Source organism: Ischnura elegans, chromosome 3 (genome assembly GCF_921293095.1).
Source record: "Ischnura elegans chromosome 3, ioIscEleg1.1, whole genome shotgun sequence".
Classification (NCBI taxonomy): domain Eukaryota; kingdom Metazoa; phylum Arthropoda; class Insecta; order Odonata; family Coenagrionidae; genus Ischnura; species Ischnura elegans.
The window spans coordinates 104,185,722-104,203,671 of record NC_060248.1 but is presented as its reverse complement, the minus strand read 5'-3'; the positions used below and the strand labels follow the sequence as shown (position 1 = coordinate 104,203,671).

The 17,950-nt window shown below is 36.6% G+C and overlaps 2 protein-coding genes across 7 annotated transcripts in view; one reads left to right on the top strand and one right to left on the bottom strand.

Moving 5' to 3' along the window:
* LOC124156288 (centrosomal protein of 104 kDa) overlaps positions 1-17,950 on the bottom strand; it is a 66,849-nt gene that overhangs the window by 43,831 nt on the left and 5,068 nt on the right. For 2 of the 6 annotated variants that reach the window (XM_046530743.1, XM_046530742.1), the window contains exons 1-4: positions 6,284-7,029; positions 5,763-5,912; positions 1,892-2,056; positions 1,147-1,451 (exon numbers count right to left, since the gene is read on the bottom strand). In XM_046530743.1, coding sequence (XP_046386699.1) covers positions 1,147-1,451; positions 1,892-2,056; positions 5,763-5,802 — 510 coding nt within the window. In that variant the 5' untranslated portion in view covers positions 5,803-5,912; positions 6,284-7,029. Of the gene's footprint in view, positions 1-1,146; positions 1,452-1,891; positions 2,057-5,762; positions 5,913-6,283; positions 7,030-17,950 lie in introns of those variants that run through there. The other 4 variants (XM_046530738.1, XM_046530739.1, XM_046530741.1 and 1 more) reach the window with 4 other exon arrangements.
* LOC124156289 (NF-kappa-B inhibitor-interacting Ras-like protein 2) lies at positions 7,123-8,393 on the top strand. Its single transcript, XM_046530745.1, has 4 exons — positions 7,123-7,201; positions 7,430-7,578; positions 7,648-7,887; positions 8,109-8,393. The coding sequence occupies exons 1-4, from the start codon at positions 7,189-7,191 to the stop codon at positions 8,337-8,339; spliced, it is 633 nt and encodes a 210-aa protein (XP_046386701.1). The 5' UTR covers positions 7,123-7,188; the 3' UTR covers positions 8,340-8,393.

Genomic DNA, 17,950 nt, shown 5'->3' with positions numbered 1-17,950 from the left:
CGATTGGTCACAAAGTCTGCTTAAAGTTACGGCTCCGATAATTGGCCTCCTTGGATCCTCGCCCGGGAAATTCTGGATTCTTCACGAAGAAATGGATTGTTAGGAACATGGCTAGGAACCAATTTAAATTTTTTACATTGTTTCTTATGGGAAACACTGCATCGTTTAACGTTGTTTCGCTTAACGTCGAGTTTTTCAGGAACGAATCAACAACGTTAAACGAGGACTCACTGTATATATTTAGTGAAGCCCGAACTATAGCTTTCTTCTTTTCTAGATAAAGGAGCCTATAGCAGGCAGTATCTCTCTCAAAAAATCAACACTGCCTCCAATCGTATACATTCGTATTGTCCGCATATACGAAATTCATATATAGTGTGGGGGCAGGGCAGATCACTTTGGTCATCAGCAGAGCATAATAAATCACACGTTTGTAGAGTTGTACCCAGAACTTCATTAATTTCCCAAATGTTTACCATCTAGAGGTATACAAAGGAACTGAAGATTGAACCTTTCCTATAAATCCACTAACTAGGTAGCCACTGCTGATGAATGATGAGGGGCATTTAAATTTTTTCATTCAATTTAAATTACACTTACGCCAAATTATAAACATCTTACAACTGGGTCACGAGCATATTGCCTCTTGTGGTTATTTTCACAGTCTATTGCTACAAATATGAAATATAACAAAATATATAACCAGAAAAGGATATATTTTGTCCTTGTTTCTATATCATTTCATTATTTTTACACTGGGGTGCCATGTGCATATTGTTGTCCACATAGTGCTATTTATGCCAGTGATACATGATTCTATGTAAGCAGGTTTTTGATGGCATATTATTCTACAGCTTTGCATTTATAGTGTACGAATGAATGTTGTAAGAATTGTATGCTTTCATATTTCTCTAATTAATTCCTTTTTCAATTACATAAAATGTAGTTTCATTAGTGTATACTATTTCTCAGTGATTTTCGGTGTATTTCCCAGTAGAATAAAAAGGCACACTGTCCCAAAAATGCAAATATCTGATAAAGAAATATTGAAGCTGAGCCCAAAATCCATAAAAAAGAGATTTTTTCCTTGACTGATGATGGCATGGAAGAGGCAGACTCCCAACCTTTACTTCTGTAACTACTCACCTGATTCCATGTATTCAGAGCATTCTGGTGGTTGGAATGGAGAAGCAGGCGTAGGTAACGCCCAGTACAAGACACAGAGACAGATTTGAGTTCCCGTGCTTTAAAGCCAGTGGCTTCATTGTTGGAGAGAGGAACATAGCCAAGGTGTGTGAAGATAGGTGGCTGGTTGTGACGATGTGGGGTAACAGCTCGTGGAGCACCTTCTGGTGGATCCATTGAGCCACACTCCTCATCACGACTCTTCTTCTCCTCCTCCCCAGCTTCGTCGCCTTCATCATTTCCCACAAAGAATTCCACTCGTTCAGCTACGAAGGAAACATACCAGGTTACTTGGTTTCATATTATCAATCAAGGCAAATTCAATTTATGATCGAATAATATTAACTGTACAAATAAGGTCATTAATATAATTTTTAATGCTACATTTAAGCTTTACAGCTAATTCTAAACACATAACCAAAGGCTAAGGCTGGGCAACTGAAGGAAAAGGGAATTAGAAAAAAACTGTGCAATGGAATAATGAATTTTGGTAGAAATGATGGAGAGTATTTTGGAAAAAAACTGCTCCAGGAAGAGAACAGTAATTCTGTGGAACAGATGGAGAAGAAAATACTGCCAAGAGGAGATAGACTGGTAATACTTGAGTATAAGATCTCAAAGAACACTGTAAGAAATGAAACTTCCAATAAAAGGAAAAACTCCATTGAACTCCACTACCCTGACTGTGAAATGAGATAAAACTTACGAATTAGATACTGATGAGTAAGAATCTGAACTCGCTGTATTAGGGCTTTGGTGTCCAATCGTAATACAATTTCTTGGGGGTATGTGCAATGGCGGGATGACTGCCAGCCTCTCACAGTTGGGCCATGGCATTCCAGTTCCCGTGCTCGGTGATTCTCATCTTCACCTAAACAAAAGATGTAACAACTCAGTCATATCTCCTTAAAAAACCAAATGTGAAAGCACTTGCCGCATTTAAAATTATATACCAGTACATATTTTACACAGATGACAAAAAATCCATACAACCACAAACATTCATGGAAATTCATGAACTACTGTCTGTGAAAAAAAAGCAAGACAACCGAATTTGAGGAGCCCTAGCGTCTAAACAAAGCAATCAACTTTATTGCAATTGAAATCATACAAAAGAGAATTTATTCCTATGGTATTGTATACTTTTAAGACTCTTTGGCTCAATAGTATTTTCTGCACTTAATTTTATCTCAAAAAAAAAATACCCATTTTTGTGCGTATAATCAAGTTGCCCAACTTTAAGTGCTTCCCGTAGTTTTCATTCCAGTAACCTGCGATTTTACTCCTCCTCTGAGGATGGCAGACAGCAATGCACATGTTGAATGGCTTGTATACTTTTTGTGCTCGATATTTATATCTTGTATACAATGTACACATTTTGAATACTTGGTCTACATTTTGTAAGAGGCCAGACCAGTACACAAAGAATACAAATTGCATACATTTTCCAAGCATTCTCTAAGTATAGATTTTTGAGGTGGAAAATCTGGGCATAAATTATCAATAGTCAAACCATTTGAAAAGTGAAGTGTTTTTCTTTGATGTTGGTATTGAGGATGTGTGTGTGTGTGTTGGTAATACTGACACATAGATGGCAACATACTGTATCCGGTGAGTGAAATAAAGATGGAGAACCTTAAAGAGCACGCACTTGTTTGATCGCCTAAGATCCTGAAGTAATACTGGTAAACAAGCGTAGAAACACAGCAAAAAGCAATGCAAAAAAATATGAAATGATGACTCATGCAGAAAGGATAATCAAAGAGATAACATTCAACACAGTATGACCAGAGTGGAAACACCTGCACATAACTATGTAAGACTAGAAGGGCAAGGGGAGATGAGATAAAATAGGATTGACAAATGAATAAGTGGGAAAGAACGAAAATTTTCAAATACTGTTTCAAAGGCAAGATTTCTTTGTATGGCAGTCCTGATGAAGAAATTTCTGAAAGTTCTGATGCATTTTCACAGAAGGGGCCAATGCTGAAGAGGGGATTCTATTTAAAATTTATCTGATATTTCCAAGGTTACTCCTTGAATCTTAATTTTGGATGGATTTTTTACGATATTTCCCTCTTTAATCCTTACCACCATAACCAGCCCAAAACTGGCCACAGAAAATTCCCTGTCATCTATAAACTTTTTCTTTTTTCCAACCCTTTTCCAAAGTTGTAGACCCAATTTTCTCAGTGATGTGAAGTCTACAAGCAAGGCAGAGTAGCCAGCTTCAAAATCAGAATGTATATTATTTAAATGTACAAGGTGTGATCAAAAAAGACGGACTGATTTTATTACTTGTTTATTTCGACGGATACAGCTTAATCCCACTTGTCAACCTCAAAATTCATGCCTTGGCTCACGGCACACCTTCCATCCCTGTGGAGGGACAGCTCCAGCTATGGTGAAAAATTACTCTTTCTCAAGATCATTTTCTGCAACCTCTCCAGGGATCGATATCCCATTCCTTTTTCTCTCACTCGGCACGTCCCTTTATCCATCACTGAAAGCATACCTTGCACCATCTTTCAGTCAATCAGAATGCACGGCTGCTAACAGCGATTATAACACCACGCTTAGCTTTTAATTGAATGACAGTTGTGAATATAGAAAGTGATGGAAAAAGGGGTGGAAAAAGGGAAGGTGGGAATGACCGTGTGATTCAGAAAATGATGGGTCAGCGATCACTCTTTTGATCCCTGAAAACCTACTGCTTGAGCTATCATTCTGGGGGATGGAAAAAAATGATCATAAGATTCAGACTCAAGGCTTAATTTTTTGTAAGTATTTTAGTTCTGAGGGGCACTCTCTATGAGAAGGTCTTGTGATGATGCATTCATATGTTTTTTCTGTCAAACAGCAACTTCATTTGTCTGACACTTGAACAGAAGCCATCAAAATAAACATGATGATATATTCTAAAAGAGTTTCAAATTAATCATTACTTGTGTCAGCCAATTGTAAACATAAACTTTTGGAAATCACATGTTTTTGCAGCTGTTTATTCTACCACTTCATTATAATATGAGGCTACACTATCAGAGAAATAACTGGCATTATAAAAGCTGAAACTTTACGAGTCACTCGAGGAATTACCTTCGCTGTCAACTGTAATAAAAAGTTTTTTTTTTTTTACACTGGAGTTTGCTCTATCTCCCTCCCATACAAGATAAGAAATTCTAGAGGAAGCTGAGGAGCAGACTACCAAAGTATGAACACCCTCACTATGGTCATAAGCTGGTCGAATAAGTCATTCCTTATCCAACCAGATGGGGTACTTTTTTTATTTCTCATTTGTCTCCCATTAGCTAGCCCCATTTATTCACTTGAAATAGCATCTCAAATCACTTCTCAACTAATTTCCAAACTCAATAAATAAATAAAATTCAAAACTCAAAAAAAAAACTCAAAATAAATACTTCTCAGACGACTCCAGATTTCTCTTTTTCCCTCTGGCCAAACCATGGTAGCCAAATGTCTCAAATAAAAAAGGTACCCCTTTATCATTTTTGACCTGATGGGCTTTCTACTTTTAACTTGAGATGTGGAAATAATAATATTATAATAATACACAAATATCTATAGAGTATAATAGAGTGAATAAAGGTAAACTAATTAAAGTGTAAACACATGTCTTCATAGAGTAGAAGATTGCCTTTAGAATAGCAGATCAAATAGACCAGTTAAGGAGGAATATGCAGGAGAGGTTTAAAACCAGTATCCCATTTTGGCTTTGGTAGGAAGGAGTGCAGATCGAAGATTTTAATTTTGGGAAGGGTGAGGGTTAAAGCATGGTTCAGTAAAGCAGAATAATAAAAGGAGGAATTGAAATAAAGGTACGACAAAAGACTTTACAGGCCCATCAAAGCAATTCCTGCCCCCCTCCTGAAGTGTTGGTTTAAATCTGATAGAAAATCAGTGAGATTCCCAAAATCTTCCGTACTTCGCAATTATTGTCTAACATGATATAGGCTCATCAGCTGCCAAACACAAAAACACCACGAAGAATAGAAACTTTTAAGGCTTAAATTTGTTCAGAGGCTAACTGGCATCTGATTTTCAACTGATTAATAAGATTTCTGACACCTTGCATCTTTACAGCTGGTCTCATCATGGCAGTCTCACACAATCCAAGCTCCTGACCAGCAAATACAAGCCACTAGGATGTATTTAACTAATTAAGCCTTCAACATCCTCAAGTTATATTCACTGCAAGAGCTAGTGATACTTGCAAAAAACAGGGAGTTTACAAAATCCATTTTTGAACACGGGGATTACACATGCATGTGTGTTGAGTGCACTGGAATAACATAATTTAGCAAAAAGTTGAATCAAGTTACAACATCATAATCCAAATGGAAAATTTTCATGTCAGCATGAGTCAGGCGGATATTGAAAATTGCCACTAATAGTATCTATTGATGACAGCTTTACTTCATTTATGACTAGATGTCTTAAACCAACTCACTGGGACAATTAAGACCATTTGCTGTTTGCTGATGACAAACTGATGTCAGTTGATATCAGAAAAATTCTTAATGTAAGTATGGCACATTAATCGTGAATATAAAATTTACCTGATGCATACACCACTGTGAATCCAATTTTATGAGGCATCCTTCACTTGTCAGATGTCTCCAGAACTCACATTTATTTCCACTTGCATCCTTTGACCTAATGGAATCTTCAAAGTAAAATGATCTCATTTCCCAAAGCAGTGGTTTTAACTATAATTTGAGGAACAAAAATATTTACTGGCGAGCGATGAACGAAATATAATACATAAATCAGGCGCTTAACATATTTTTCAGTTTTTGAAGTTACCTGGGAAAATATTACACAGTTTAAATTAATGTATTCAATAAGAATCATCCTTTATATTTGGAGCAATTATGAAATAATATGATAGAGAAACACAGCAATCTCATTGAACCAAATTACCAAGTCTCACATAGCATAAAGTATGGGGGTTCACGTCAGCAGCAAAAGTGATGATTAGTAAACTAAATGGATAAATTAAAGGCATGGAAATATTTTGCAGGATTTCACATAGGGTAACATTTTTTTCTCCGACACGAGGGCATAATTCTATTATTACCTGATTTGGAAAAAGTGAGGAGATCCATTTTAATTTTCAATGGCATGTTCGAGTCCTTAGAGATGATAAAACACAGAATTTCACATTTCCTGAAAAAAATTATGCACTTAAAAGAGTTCCGTTAACATAAATGATCAACTTTTCACTTTTAAAAAGACTGCTAATTGAATTTTCAAAATTCCAACCAACTCCAAGCCGCTAAAGTTGAGCCAAAATAATGCGATCCAACTTAAACGAGAAGACTTGGAAATTACGAAAAATCTACGAAGTTTTCTGCTCGTTATCACCGAATGCCGTGGGACGGCATGTTTGATTGTATTAGGCCATAACAGGAATTATTTCACACAGAAATTTATTCGGCTTTTTTCAATTATATCTCATTTGAGCAAAGGTTTATTCAGAAGATACGCCCAACGCTAATACTCAATAATCCTCCTAAATCTCAATGGTACTTCTACCCCCCAAGTGATGCTGCCTACTTCGGACATCTGCGCCGTGTGGCAGGTTCCAACATCTTACCGAGCTATAAGAAAATCAATAATTGTCGATGAAACTCTTTTGACTTTCCCGAAAGTGGGAATTATACTTCCATGATAGCCATCATTAAATGGCTCCTTTTAATAATTCACAGCAATTTTTCAGACTAGAATAAGCACAAGAAATTCAAAATTTGGGGATGGTAGAGTCCGAAATGAATTGAAATAATATACACATCGCCGTATGTTTGAAAGCCATGACTAGTCCGCAGGAAATACGTACATTTAATTTGTAAAACCTGAGTAATAAGACTTAACCAAAAAAATCAGAAATTTTCAAAAGATTAGCATCGCCGAGTTTAGCTACATTAAATCGTATTTCAAAAAAGGCTGAAAATGGCCACCAATAGGCTCCCATGAGCGTCACGAATGTTGCATCTAGGTTGGTCACTGTCACTGTTGGCATTTGTCAAGTGGTAGCGTTATTATACATTTGCGTGCATATATATGATTTTTTCGGTTGTTACTAGTGTTGATAAGAGGAAATACCATCAGTCCAGTTGAAAATTGAAGAAGAAACTTGAATTAATCGTGTGGTTCGCGGTTTTAAATGCTATCGCGCGTAATATATGTTCAATGTGAAACGTTTAATGATATATCTTTCACATAGGGAGCTCACCTGTAGCCCTCTTAGCAAGGAAAAGATATGCCAAATATAACATGGGAAAAACTCCCAAAGTTGTGGTTTGCGGTATGAAAGGGGTTGGCAAAACATCTATTCTGGAACAGCTGATTTATGGAAAGTTTTCAAAGGATGTGGTGAGTGGCGTTTAATCTGGGAGTCCCGATCCTGCGATGGTTTTCGTTAATTATGCTATCTAATTCTAGGAGATATACCCAACAATAGAAGACATATATGTTGCTCACGTTGAAACAGATCGTGGCACTAAGGAGAAGTTGCGCTTCTATGACACTGCCGGCCTCGTCTCCGCTCAGTCCGAGTTTCCAAGACAATACTTGACATTTGCCGATGGTTTTGTTCTAGTGTACGACCCAAGCAAGTCCGACTCGATTGAAATAGTGTTAAGCTTAAAAAAGGACATTGATAAACATAGGGAAAAGAAGGAAGTAAGTGTATCAAGTGTTGCAACCTATGAGGTTGTCGCTTTCCATACTCAATTTTACTAACTTTATATGCTGCTACGATTAGGAAAACTAATTTTAATGAGTTCCATGACATAAATATACTTCAAATGTTATGAAATATTATGAATAGCCATTAAGGAATAGTTAATATCTTTTACAAATACCTTGTCATTGCTCATTAAACCTAAATTCCTTAATTCTAGGTGGCTGTTGTTATACTAGCTCATAAAATTGGAGGGAAGCAAGAAAAAGTTGACATTTCCAAGTTATCAAACTGCCTTGCTCGTGAAAAGGTTAAGTTGTTTGAAGTGGATGCTCTTGATCGCACAAGTTTATTTGAACCATTTGTGTATTTAGCCTCCAAGATCAATCCTCCAACAAACAAAAGTACCTTTCCACAACTCAGCATGGTTAGAAAAGCCAAAGACTCATGATTAGATTATAAAAGGTACAGTAAAATATTAAATAAAAGGGCTATCATAAACTAAGTTACACTTTCTGTTTTCATTCTGAGTGTGGTTGAGTGAATTTGATAGTTCTATAAATCTGTAGTTCTATGACGGACAATTCTAATGGGTAATGGAACTCCCATTTGAAAACATCAAGATGATAGACAGTATGAAGTAAATACTTATGGAATAAAACACAGATAATTAATGATCTCAGCTCTCTGCTTGCATGGGAAATCTTAGCCACCAGCATTATAGGCTGATGTCTGACATTGATTGACATCAGCCATGCCATGATTCTGAAGTCAATTGGTGTCTATCGACCTGACATTACTTGAGCTGAGTAAATACTGATCACTTGACTTCAGCTGGCATCAATTCAGGTACCTCTCCATACAGGTAGTGTTTACATAACTTGACTTTAATTTTCCTTACTGTGATAGAGATGAACTGGGTTAATTTTCACTGGTATAGTAAATCATTACTATCGTCGCAGGGTTATATTGACATAGCATGTCATCATTGTTTAGCACAGTAAATAAAGATGACATGTTATGTCTATATGCTGCAATAAAGTTTTCACACACCACTTTTATCTTCATCCACATATGTACTTGTCTTTGGCATTGCAAAGTGCCCTGGCCAGCATGAGGTAATGTCTGTAGGACACAACAACAGTTGATACATAAAGAGTTTATTCAGCTTATATGAAACCTAAGGATTGAAATGGGAAGGAATACCAATTCTCCTTTTTTATTTCTTCGAGGTAAGAGGTGTAAATTATTAAATAGCTTTCAATTTCTCCACATTTTCATCTCCATCATCAGTAGTTTGCAATACATATCTTGTCATGACTATTCATTCAAGCTATTACATCAATCAGTGAAGGCTCCTTATTGTAATAGGATTAAGACAAGGGGATATGCATTGTAATGATGTTGAGAACTTACTTGCTTTGTCATTTATCATTAGTTTTTTGCCGCTCATGACCAACTACATGTGTATTTTTTATATTTATAAACTTCTTATTAAATTATTAACAATATTTCCTCCATCTTAATGTGAATCTTAATAACTGATAACATAGTGAAGTATAACTCATGAAAACGAGTTAAAGTATTGAGGTTTAATTTGAGTAATTGAGGGAAGTAGTCATGATGTCATTTCATGAAATAGTTAGTGTCATCAAATTAAATCAAGTAATTTCGTAATCACTCAGAAAATGATATTAAAATGTTTTGTCAACTTCCTACAGCTGAGTTGGAAGTTCTACCTCCATTGTGAAATAACAATTCTAATGGAGAACCAGCTTTGGCAGGTAATATGAGGAAAATAAAGCTTATTTTTCAAATGCATGCCTAAAAAATGCCTTAAGTTTGTCGAAATTTAGTTTCTTTCACAGGTGATAAGGAAACTGAGAATAATTCAAAAATTCATACTCGTGACTTCATGAGTCAAATGACTCAAATGTTACTATTTAAAACTTTTATAAAAGAGGTATTTGTAAAATCTAAAATTATTTTTGATGCCTGCAATTATTATTTTATTACTAATAGAGCAACAGTTCCACACATTTGCTGGTTAGAATGAAGTAAACTTACAAGGAGACTTTGCCTAACTGATGTCAAGAAAGAAGATGAGACCCTTTTTATTTGAAAGTAGACAGTTAGGTAGGAATACTGCTGAAGGGTTTTGTCCAAATACGCCCGGGTTTGAGAGAAAAAAGCATTTAAAAATTTAAAAATACGGTCACGTTCAATTTAATTTAAAATTTTCGCCCAATTGTTTAAAGGTCGATTTGGCCTAGTGGTACCGTATCGCGCTTACGTTTTCAAAGTCCAGGGTTCGAGCCTCGGAATGAGTAATTTTTTTCCAGTCTGCCACTTTCTCCATTTTTTGTACTTTGTTCCATCCTCTTCAGATTTGTTGATTTCAGACGTTACACGTTTTTTTACTAGACTGCTTTTTTAGAATAAGCCTTAAATTGACATTCATGTCGCTAGCTCACCTTGCTTCGAATTATTCTTTCCGTTGCCGAGATTCATCCAAAAAGGAGTGATATAACTCTGATGCTAATACGTCGTAGTAAAGGGAACTCGTTTCCGAAGCAAAAGATTTTAAACATACCGGCTTCGAAGAGTTTCCCAGGTCCCTACTTCGAGTAGAGTTTTACCTGTCTACCTCTATGATCAATTTTGAGTACTCCAAGTGCTAAACGTTGTTCTTCTTACATTTATTGCTGTCAATTAGTCTATTTTTAACTTGGTAATTGTTAGAAATGTTTTATATGCTAAATTTTCAGAATGAAGTGAGAATCGTTACTCATTATAGCTCTCGCCGTCGAATGGACCCCGACTATTGTTTGGCGGGCGGCAGGTACGCGGCTATTTTGGGCTAATGAGCAGTGCCTTAATCGATTAAGAGATCTTTTACCCGCCGTCTCTGTTTGGACAAACTATAGGACGAATTTTATTTTAACACGTGCTAATCCAAACTGGCGGTCGAAGTTCCGTCTTAATTTTTTTTATTGAATTATTCAATTTACGTATCCTTTTTTGATAGGATATTGATCGTATTTTCTAAATTAAAAATAGACTAATTGACAGCAATAAATGTAAGAAGAACAACGTTTAGCACTTGGAGTACTCAAAATTGATCATAGAGGTAGACAGGTAAAACTCTACTCGAAGTAGGGACCTGGGAAACTCTTCGAAGCCGGTATGTTTAAAATCTTTTGCTTCGGAAACGAGTTCCCTTTACTACGACGTATTAGCATCAGAGTTATATCACTCCTTTTTGGATGAATCTCGGCAACGGAAAGAATAATTCGAAGCAAGGTGAGCTAGCGACATGAATGTCAATTTAAGGCTTATTCTAAAAAAGCAGTCTAGTAAAAAAACGTGTAACGTCTGAAATCAACAAATCTGAAGAGGATGGAACAAAGTACAAAAAATGGAGAAAGTGGCAGACTGGAAAAAAATTACTCATTCCGAGGCTCGAACCCTGGACTTTGAAAACGTAAGCGCGATATGGTACCACTAGGCCAAATCGACCTTTAAACAATTGGGCGAAAATTTTAAATTAAATTGAACGTGACCGTATTTTTAAATTTTTAAATGCTTTTTTCTCTCAAACCCGGGCGTATTTGGACAAAACCCTTCAGCAGTATTCCTACCTAACTGTCTACTTTCAAATAAAAAGGGTCTCATCTTCTTTCTTGACATCAGTTAGGCAAAGTCTCCTTGTTAGTCATAAAAATCCAGCAGTAAAGCTCTGTTCTACTGTGGCATTTTTTTAGTGTACCCCCAAAAATTTCTGGTACCTCCCCCCAAAAATTCCTCCGAACTTATCCGAAGAACTTCTCCCGCTAAGGACTTCTTGCGCTAAGGTTTTTCGCGCAAAAGCCCTACGACTCAAAGTCTCGGAACTCTTGTCTCTGAACTCTGTCCTATGAATGCTGTCCTAAGATGCCAGCCCACCTGGAAATCAAGACATATAGGTAGTACCGCGGAGGAATACCTACTCCTTGGCAATCAAGGGGAAGTGGTTGCTGAGGCATAAGAATGTAGTTTGGAGTGAGAAGTACTCCACTTGTCCTATCACAATTCTCTTTCCCTCCAACGCCTCATCCCACTATGTCTTTCCCCTCCTAGAATTCCAATGACTTGCCTCTACCAGCTATTGCCCCACTTGGTTATGTCTCCAACCCAGGAGATAGAAGAGAGAAAATCCGGTAGTACATGGTTCTCCCCCAACCCCGGCTTGGATGACAGACGTTTTGCAGTGGTGCCTGTCAACAGGGGCACCTACTGGCAGATTTACACGGATGTAGCTAACTTGAACATCGCCCTATTACCCCTCCACGACTTTGCAAACTCCCTCCCCTCCACCCTGACATGTTTCGGAGCCGGCAAGCTCTCTCTTGCTTTGGCGCTGGCGGTGGATAGATGGCTCGGCTGAGATGGGTGATTTCTGCAAAATCATACGGCTTGTACTTAGTTTTGGTAATGTTTCCTATGAGATCATTAGTTATCATCATTGTTTTCTGTAATAAATCTGATTTTGAATATTTCTACTTCTAATAGATTTTGATTGAAAGTAACTCGTAATTTTGTGACAATTGTTTCTTTGAGTGCTGATTATTCTTGTTTGTGGAGTCTTTCCCTCAACCAGCAAGTGACAGACGATCGGAGTTCCCTGTGTCTGGGGCTTACGTTCACAATCTCGAAGATTTAAAGACGTAATGCCACACTACTGCCACTCTTTTCATGGTAACAAGCAATTGCAGGATCAAAAAATATTTACGTAATAATTCAATAAAATGGAAATCAAATTGCTATCATCAGCACATTTAAAAATGTAGATGTAATAACAATGAATACAAAAATCACAAATAGTTTTCACATCCAAAGACATAAAGGAGATTTAAAGTAATGTAACCATGAAATATGCACATTGAAATTTGCAATCTTATACTCTTTATGATACTTGGCTAGTTTTCACTCTTAATTAACAAGAGTGGAATTTCAACCGCAGGAAAAAAATTTAATTTACATTCAGACAAATTGGAAAGAAGTACTTTTTACGCTGAGATAACTTTCGGCAATGTATAAAAAATTGTCTTAATATTACCTCACATTTGAAAAACAACAAATAATATCTTACTTAACCATTACGACCCGAGTGAACTTGAAAATTAAGTCATCTTATCTGGCTTTATATCAAAATATTCAGTACAGCTCTCGCATAAAGTTCATCAAAAGCATATTGGTAACACTTTAAAGCCTGTTGTATAGACATGTGGGGAATGCAATAAACCCAGGGTTTCTTCGTTGTTTTTTATAAAATCATTTCATAATCCAAAAAAGTACATTTAGGAGCCACAAATTGACAGCACCTTCCATACAAGACCAGATAACTAAAGAGAGATGATAAATAGTTCAAAACAGACTTCTTTTTCAAATCATACATCCTGAGGCTTGGGCTTCAAACTGCTAATGTAATGGGTTATATATATTGAGTAATTCTATAGTCAATAATTGAAGTTGTAGGTCTCATTACTATAGCCTGGAACTGTTATCCAAACCATAGATTTGGATTGTAAGCCTTGTATTATATTGTTAAAAATTATTTTTTATTTTATTCCCAAACCACCGAATACAGCTCATATCGGCCATTTTATATCGGGATATTCAACAAATTTAACAATAGGGTAGTTTCCTTCATCAAAGAAAACTAAAAGCATTGATTGCGATTCGTTACCCACCATTACTGTTTTCATAATATACAAATTATTTGGTTTTAGAAATACCAGTTTAGACGAATGGCAATGGTCAATTTTAACTGCATTTGAAAAATGCCAGATTGGCATCCATGCAATACCACTCCACGTGACGTCACAGGGACTTCGTTTCTATACGAGAAGATTGGAGTTTTACATCGTCTGAGATTACCAATGCATGCATGAGGCACAGACTTCAGGGAAACATCTCTCAATAATCACCTATTAAAACTGCCTATGGTTGGAAAGTTTCCTTTGTTTGATAAGGTATTAATAATCCTTATTTAAGCCAAGTGCTACCTGCTAGCAGGGTACTCTGCCACCTGCTAGCAGCCTGCATCGCAGCAATGCACATATCCTCGCCCCAAGGTCACCTCACACAGCACCAGCAGGAACCAGACTGACGCCACACGGGCTTTTCCCAGCATTCATACTTATCTGTCGAGTTTTTGTGCGCTTGAAAAGTTTCGCTTTTCATTTAATCGTGAAAAATAGATATCGTCAATCATAGGCGGATCCAGGGGGGGGGCACGGGGGCAAGTGCCCCCCCCAGACCCTCAAAAATATGCAAGATTTTTAATACGGTCCCAATATCATTGCTTTCGTTTTGTATTACGAGATATCCTTGTGCCCCCCCCCCCCCCCCCCCCCCCCCCCGAAAAAAATCCTGGATACGGCCTTGCTTGTGCCCCCACCAGAAAGAAATCCTGAATCCGCCCCTGTCGTCATTTAAAAATCTAAAAGCGTGAAATGCATACTGCAGAAGTAATAATCTTTCGAATTATGCAATAAAAAAATAATAGGAAACTACCCTATTGTACGTACACAAACAACCATGCCCTGGATAGGGGAAAACTACCCAGGCAGGACTCGAACCCACAACCTCTTGTTTGGCAGGCGAGGAATTTACCCTGCCGCCACCGAGGTCGGCTAAATCGGCTTTTATGGTGCGTATATCTAATGGAGGACTAGAACATAGAGTTAGAGAAAAAAGTAAACGTTTAAATATTTTCTAAAAACCCATCTTTGAGCTGCCACTAAATTCTATTTTTATGGAGATAAGATAGATGTGTCAAGATCCAAAAATAGAAGGATCGCAATTCTGTTTTAGAGTACTTAAGAAAAGTAAGTTAACATTTTTTTAAACATTTAAATATTACAATTATACAAGAGGGCATTGAATGAAATTTTCACACATTAAAAGTGTAACGCAAAATCTAAGCTTTCAAATCATCCTTTTTTTCAAGCACTAGTATGCAAGAGAAGGTTGAGCTAAATTGAACATTTTTGGCATCATTTAGCCTTTGGGACTATTCAACGGCAATTTCCATCGAAGTAATTCTTCCTTCCAACATTCCACTTCACGGTTCAATTATCATCATTCACATGAAAATATGTTCACAAGAAACATACCTTAGATAGCTAATCCTTTGTGTTCTATGAATTTATTGAATACATATAAAGTAAATATTTATTTATCCTTATAACATTGTGTAGTTTGTATTTTTTAAATGGCAGTAGATACACTTGAATACATACCTATATGTATTTCACACCCTTCATTGTCTTTAACATTCCATTCTAAATGCTGAAACTGTCTACGCCCAGACAACATTAATAAAATAAAGGATTGCAAAATATTCGCATGTAAAGAATATTTTTATAAGGAAATAGAAAAGACCAAAGCTCCAGAGAGGAAAAAGAAGCATGCAGGAGAAAATCTTAAGGTCAAACCTCACTCAAGATTCAAGAATTTTTCAATTTTCAAAATCAGTCTTATTCCCCCGATAAAAAATCCCCTGCTTACACTACTCTAATTCAACCCTTTCCCTCCTAATGACGAAAATATACGGTAGGATGTTTCTTGACTCGGGAGATGAAAGCTGCAAATTTTCGTCGGAGATTTTTCTACGCAGGCGATTGAATGCTGAAAATATAACTTTCCTTGCTCTCCCCCTTTTAAGACGGTCAGGAGAGCGCGAAGACTTAGTTTCAGGACCCAAAAAAGCCAGACATAAGCCGCACTCTCAAAATCCGGGAGCAGGTACCCAGAACCCTCATCTTATATTACCCCTCTTTGTGGTAAGGAGCTGCAGTCATTCAATTGTTCATTCAGTCAGTTTTCAAAATAAATATTTGTTCCCTTCTCAAAAAAATATATACTGAGAATTGAATTCTTTGTCTTTTGAGCAGCACTTAAGATTTTTAAAAGAAATTCTGCGATAAATATTAACTTATATCTCGATTTCAGTATAAGCATCAACATGGAAATTGTTGCTGAATTAAATGCATTAATATTGATGGTAGAACTTTGTTCAAAATTAGAAAATTCTCAGAATAAAACAAGGTATTCAATTCGAAGTCTGCAATTTATGTTCAAGCAACAATTATCCATATAGCTAATTCATATAAACGAAGCATGATTGACCACGAACCAATGCAGCCGGTAGGGTAATAAACCCCAAAAGGAAGGAGCCCAACTACCCTAGGAGTCAGGGATAATGCAGAGTCCCTGATAGGAAGGTTTGAAAAAGGTTGGTGCTGAGATTGCGTGATTATCAGTGAGACCCTTCTTAACGAATATCTTGCGAAAATGTAGGTGAGAGAAATGGTAAGAAAAAAATGCATTATTAAAATTACAAATTTCTATATTAATGTATTTCTGCATTCTGCAGGGTTCATTAAAAATATTAATTCTTTAAGTTGTACCCTACTGCACTTAAAAAAAAATATTTTGTACAGTATGCACCCTGTTCAGTCCCAGGTTTCCCTATGTTACACACCGTATGCAACCCACCTAGCTCGTATGTGATATATGGACACACAGCCTACAGGATAAACATAGTGTACATGAAAACCTTACGACTTCCTCATATGCCTGCCATAAGGTGGTTTCCTATTATTTTTATATTGCCTTAATCGAAAGATTATTACTCCTGGAGTATGCATTTCATGCTTTTAGATTTTTAAATGATATCTATTTTTCGCGATTAAATGAAAAGTGAAAATTTAACAGATAACAATTGAATGCATTCTTTAAAACATGAATCAATTACATATCTATTTATTTAGCCAGTTATGCCATTCCAGTCACTTCCTATGGATACTGGTGCATGTCCTTGAGATTATGGGGGATCTTTGAATCTCCCCGCATGTGAATGTACCACTACCCTTAGGAACTCAAGCTGAGCATGTAATGCTTTTTCAGGATTTCCGCATCAGCATCTATGCATTGTGCATCATTGCATCCAGAATCAGAGTAAAAATGGGCCACCACAATTTTTTCTTCTTTCCACTACCTTCCCAAATTCTTTTTCCTAGGTTTCCACTTTCCTAGATTTTACTAACAAGGGGAGACCACATATCTTGCTCCTCCTTTTCCGATGCTTTTTATTCTGAAAGCCATAAAAATACGGCATTGAAAAAGGCGGAGCAAGGTATATTGTCTCCCCTTGTAAGTAGCTACGGTGCTATTGAGGCCACAATTTGTAGCCAAATCTTATTGGCCCACCCCAGATGAATTGCTTACAGCTATGTCTTCCAAAATAGATTATTATCGCCTCATTGAAACTTAAGTATTGTTCTTTTCTCAAATATCTGCAGAATCTTTCTTTTTCCATGTCCGTGAAAGGGCATACTTTTTGTGTCTTATCTGATTTATCTATGTATCGTGGTGTTATCACAGCAATGAATAAAGCTGTTAATTTGTAGAAATCTGTTACATCCCATTTTGTTATATACAAGCTCGTATCAACTCAATTTACTCATTATACTAAAGCTTACGAAAAGCTATGTTCAGTACTGCACTACCAGCTGTTGCCATATGGTACTGCTTATTCCAAGACATAATGGAATTGGACTTATGCACCCCTGACACTGAAAACTAGCCCACGTCTCAGTATCGACATGGACTAATTTTGCACTCCTTAATTCCTATAACTAATATTTTTCCATTAGTGACAAATGTGCAGAGTAGAGGCCACTGGTGTGGATACTAGCATGTGTAGTGTGCTAAAAAAATTACCAAAACATTCCATTGTCATAGAATATTTTGAATTTGCATGAATACACAAATACTCTGGTAAATTGTCTGGAAAAACCCTCCCAAATTATTATATAACCAAATATAATTCTTATTTATTTTATTATATAGCCATTAATTTTATTTTTACAAGTGGAGGATCATACCTTTAACCTTTAGATGCACGCTAAGCATGGATTTTGCCGCGTTTTTCAAAAATTCGAAATAGCACGTTTATTGCGCATGTATCACAGGTGGTGCACTTTGGTATTCCATTTCTGTACTTTTCCCCCT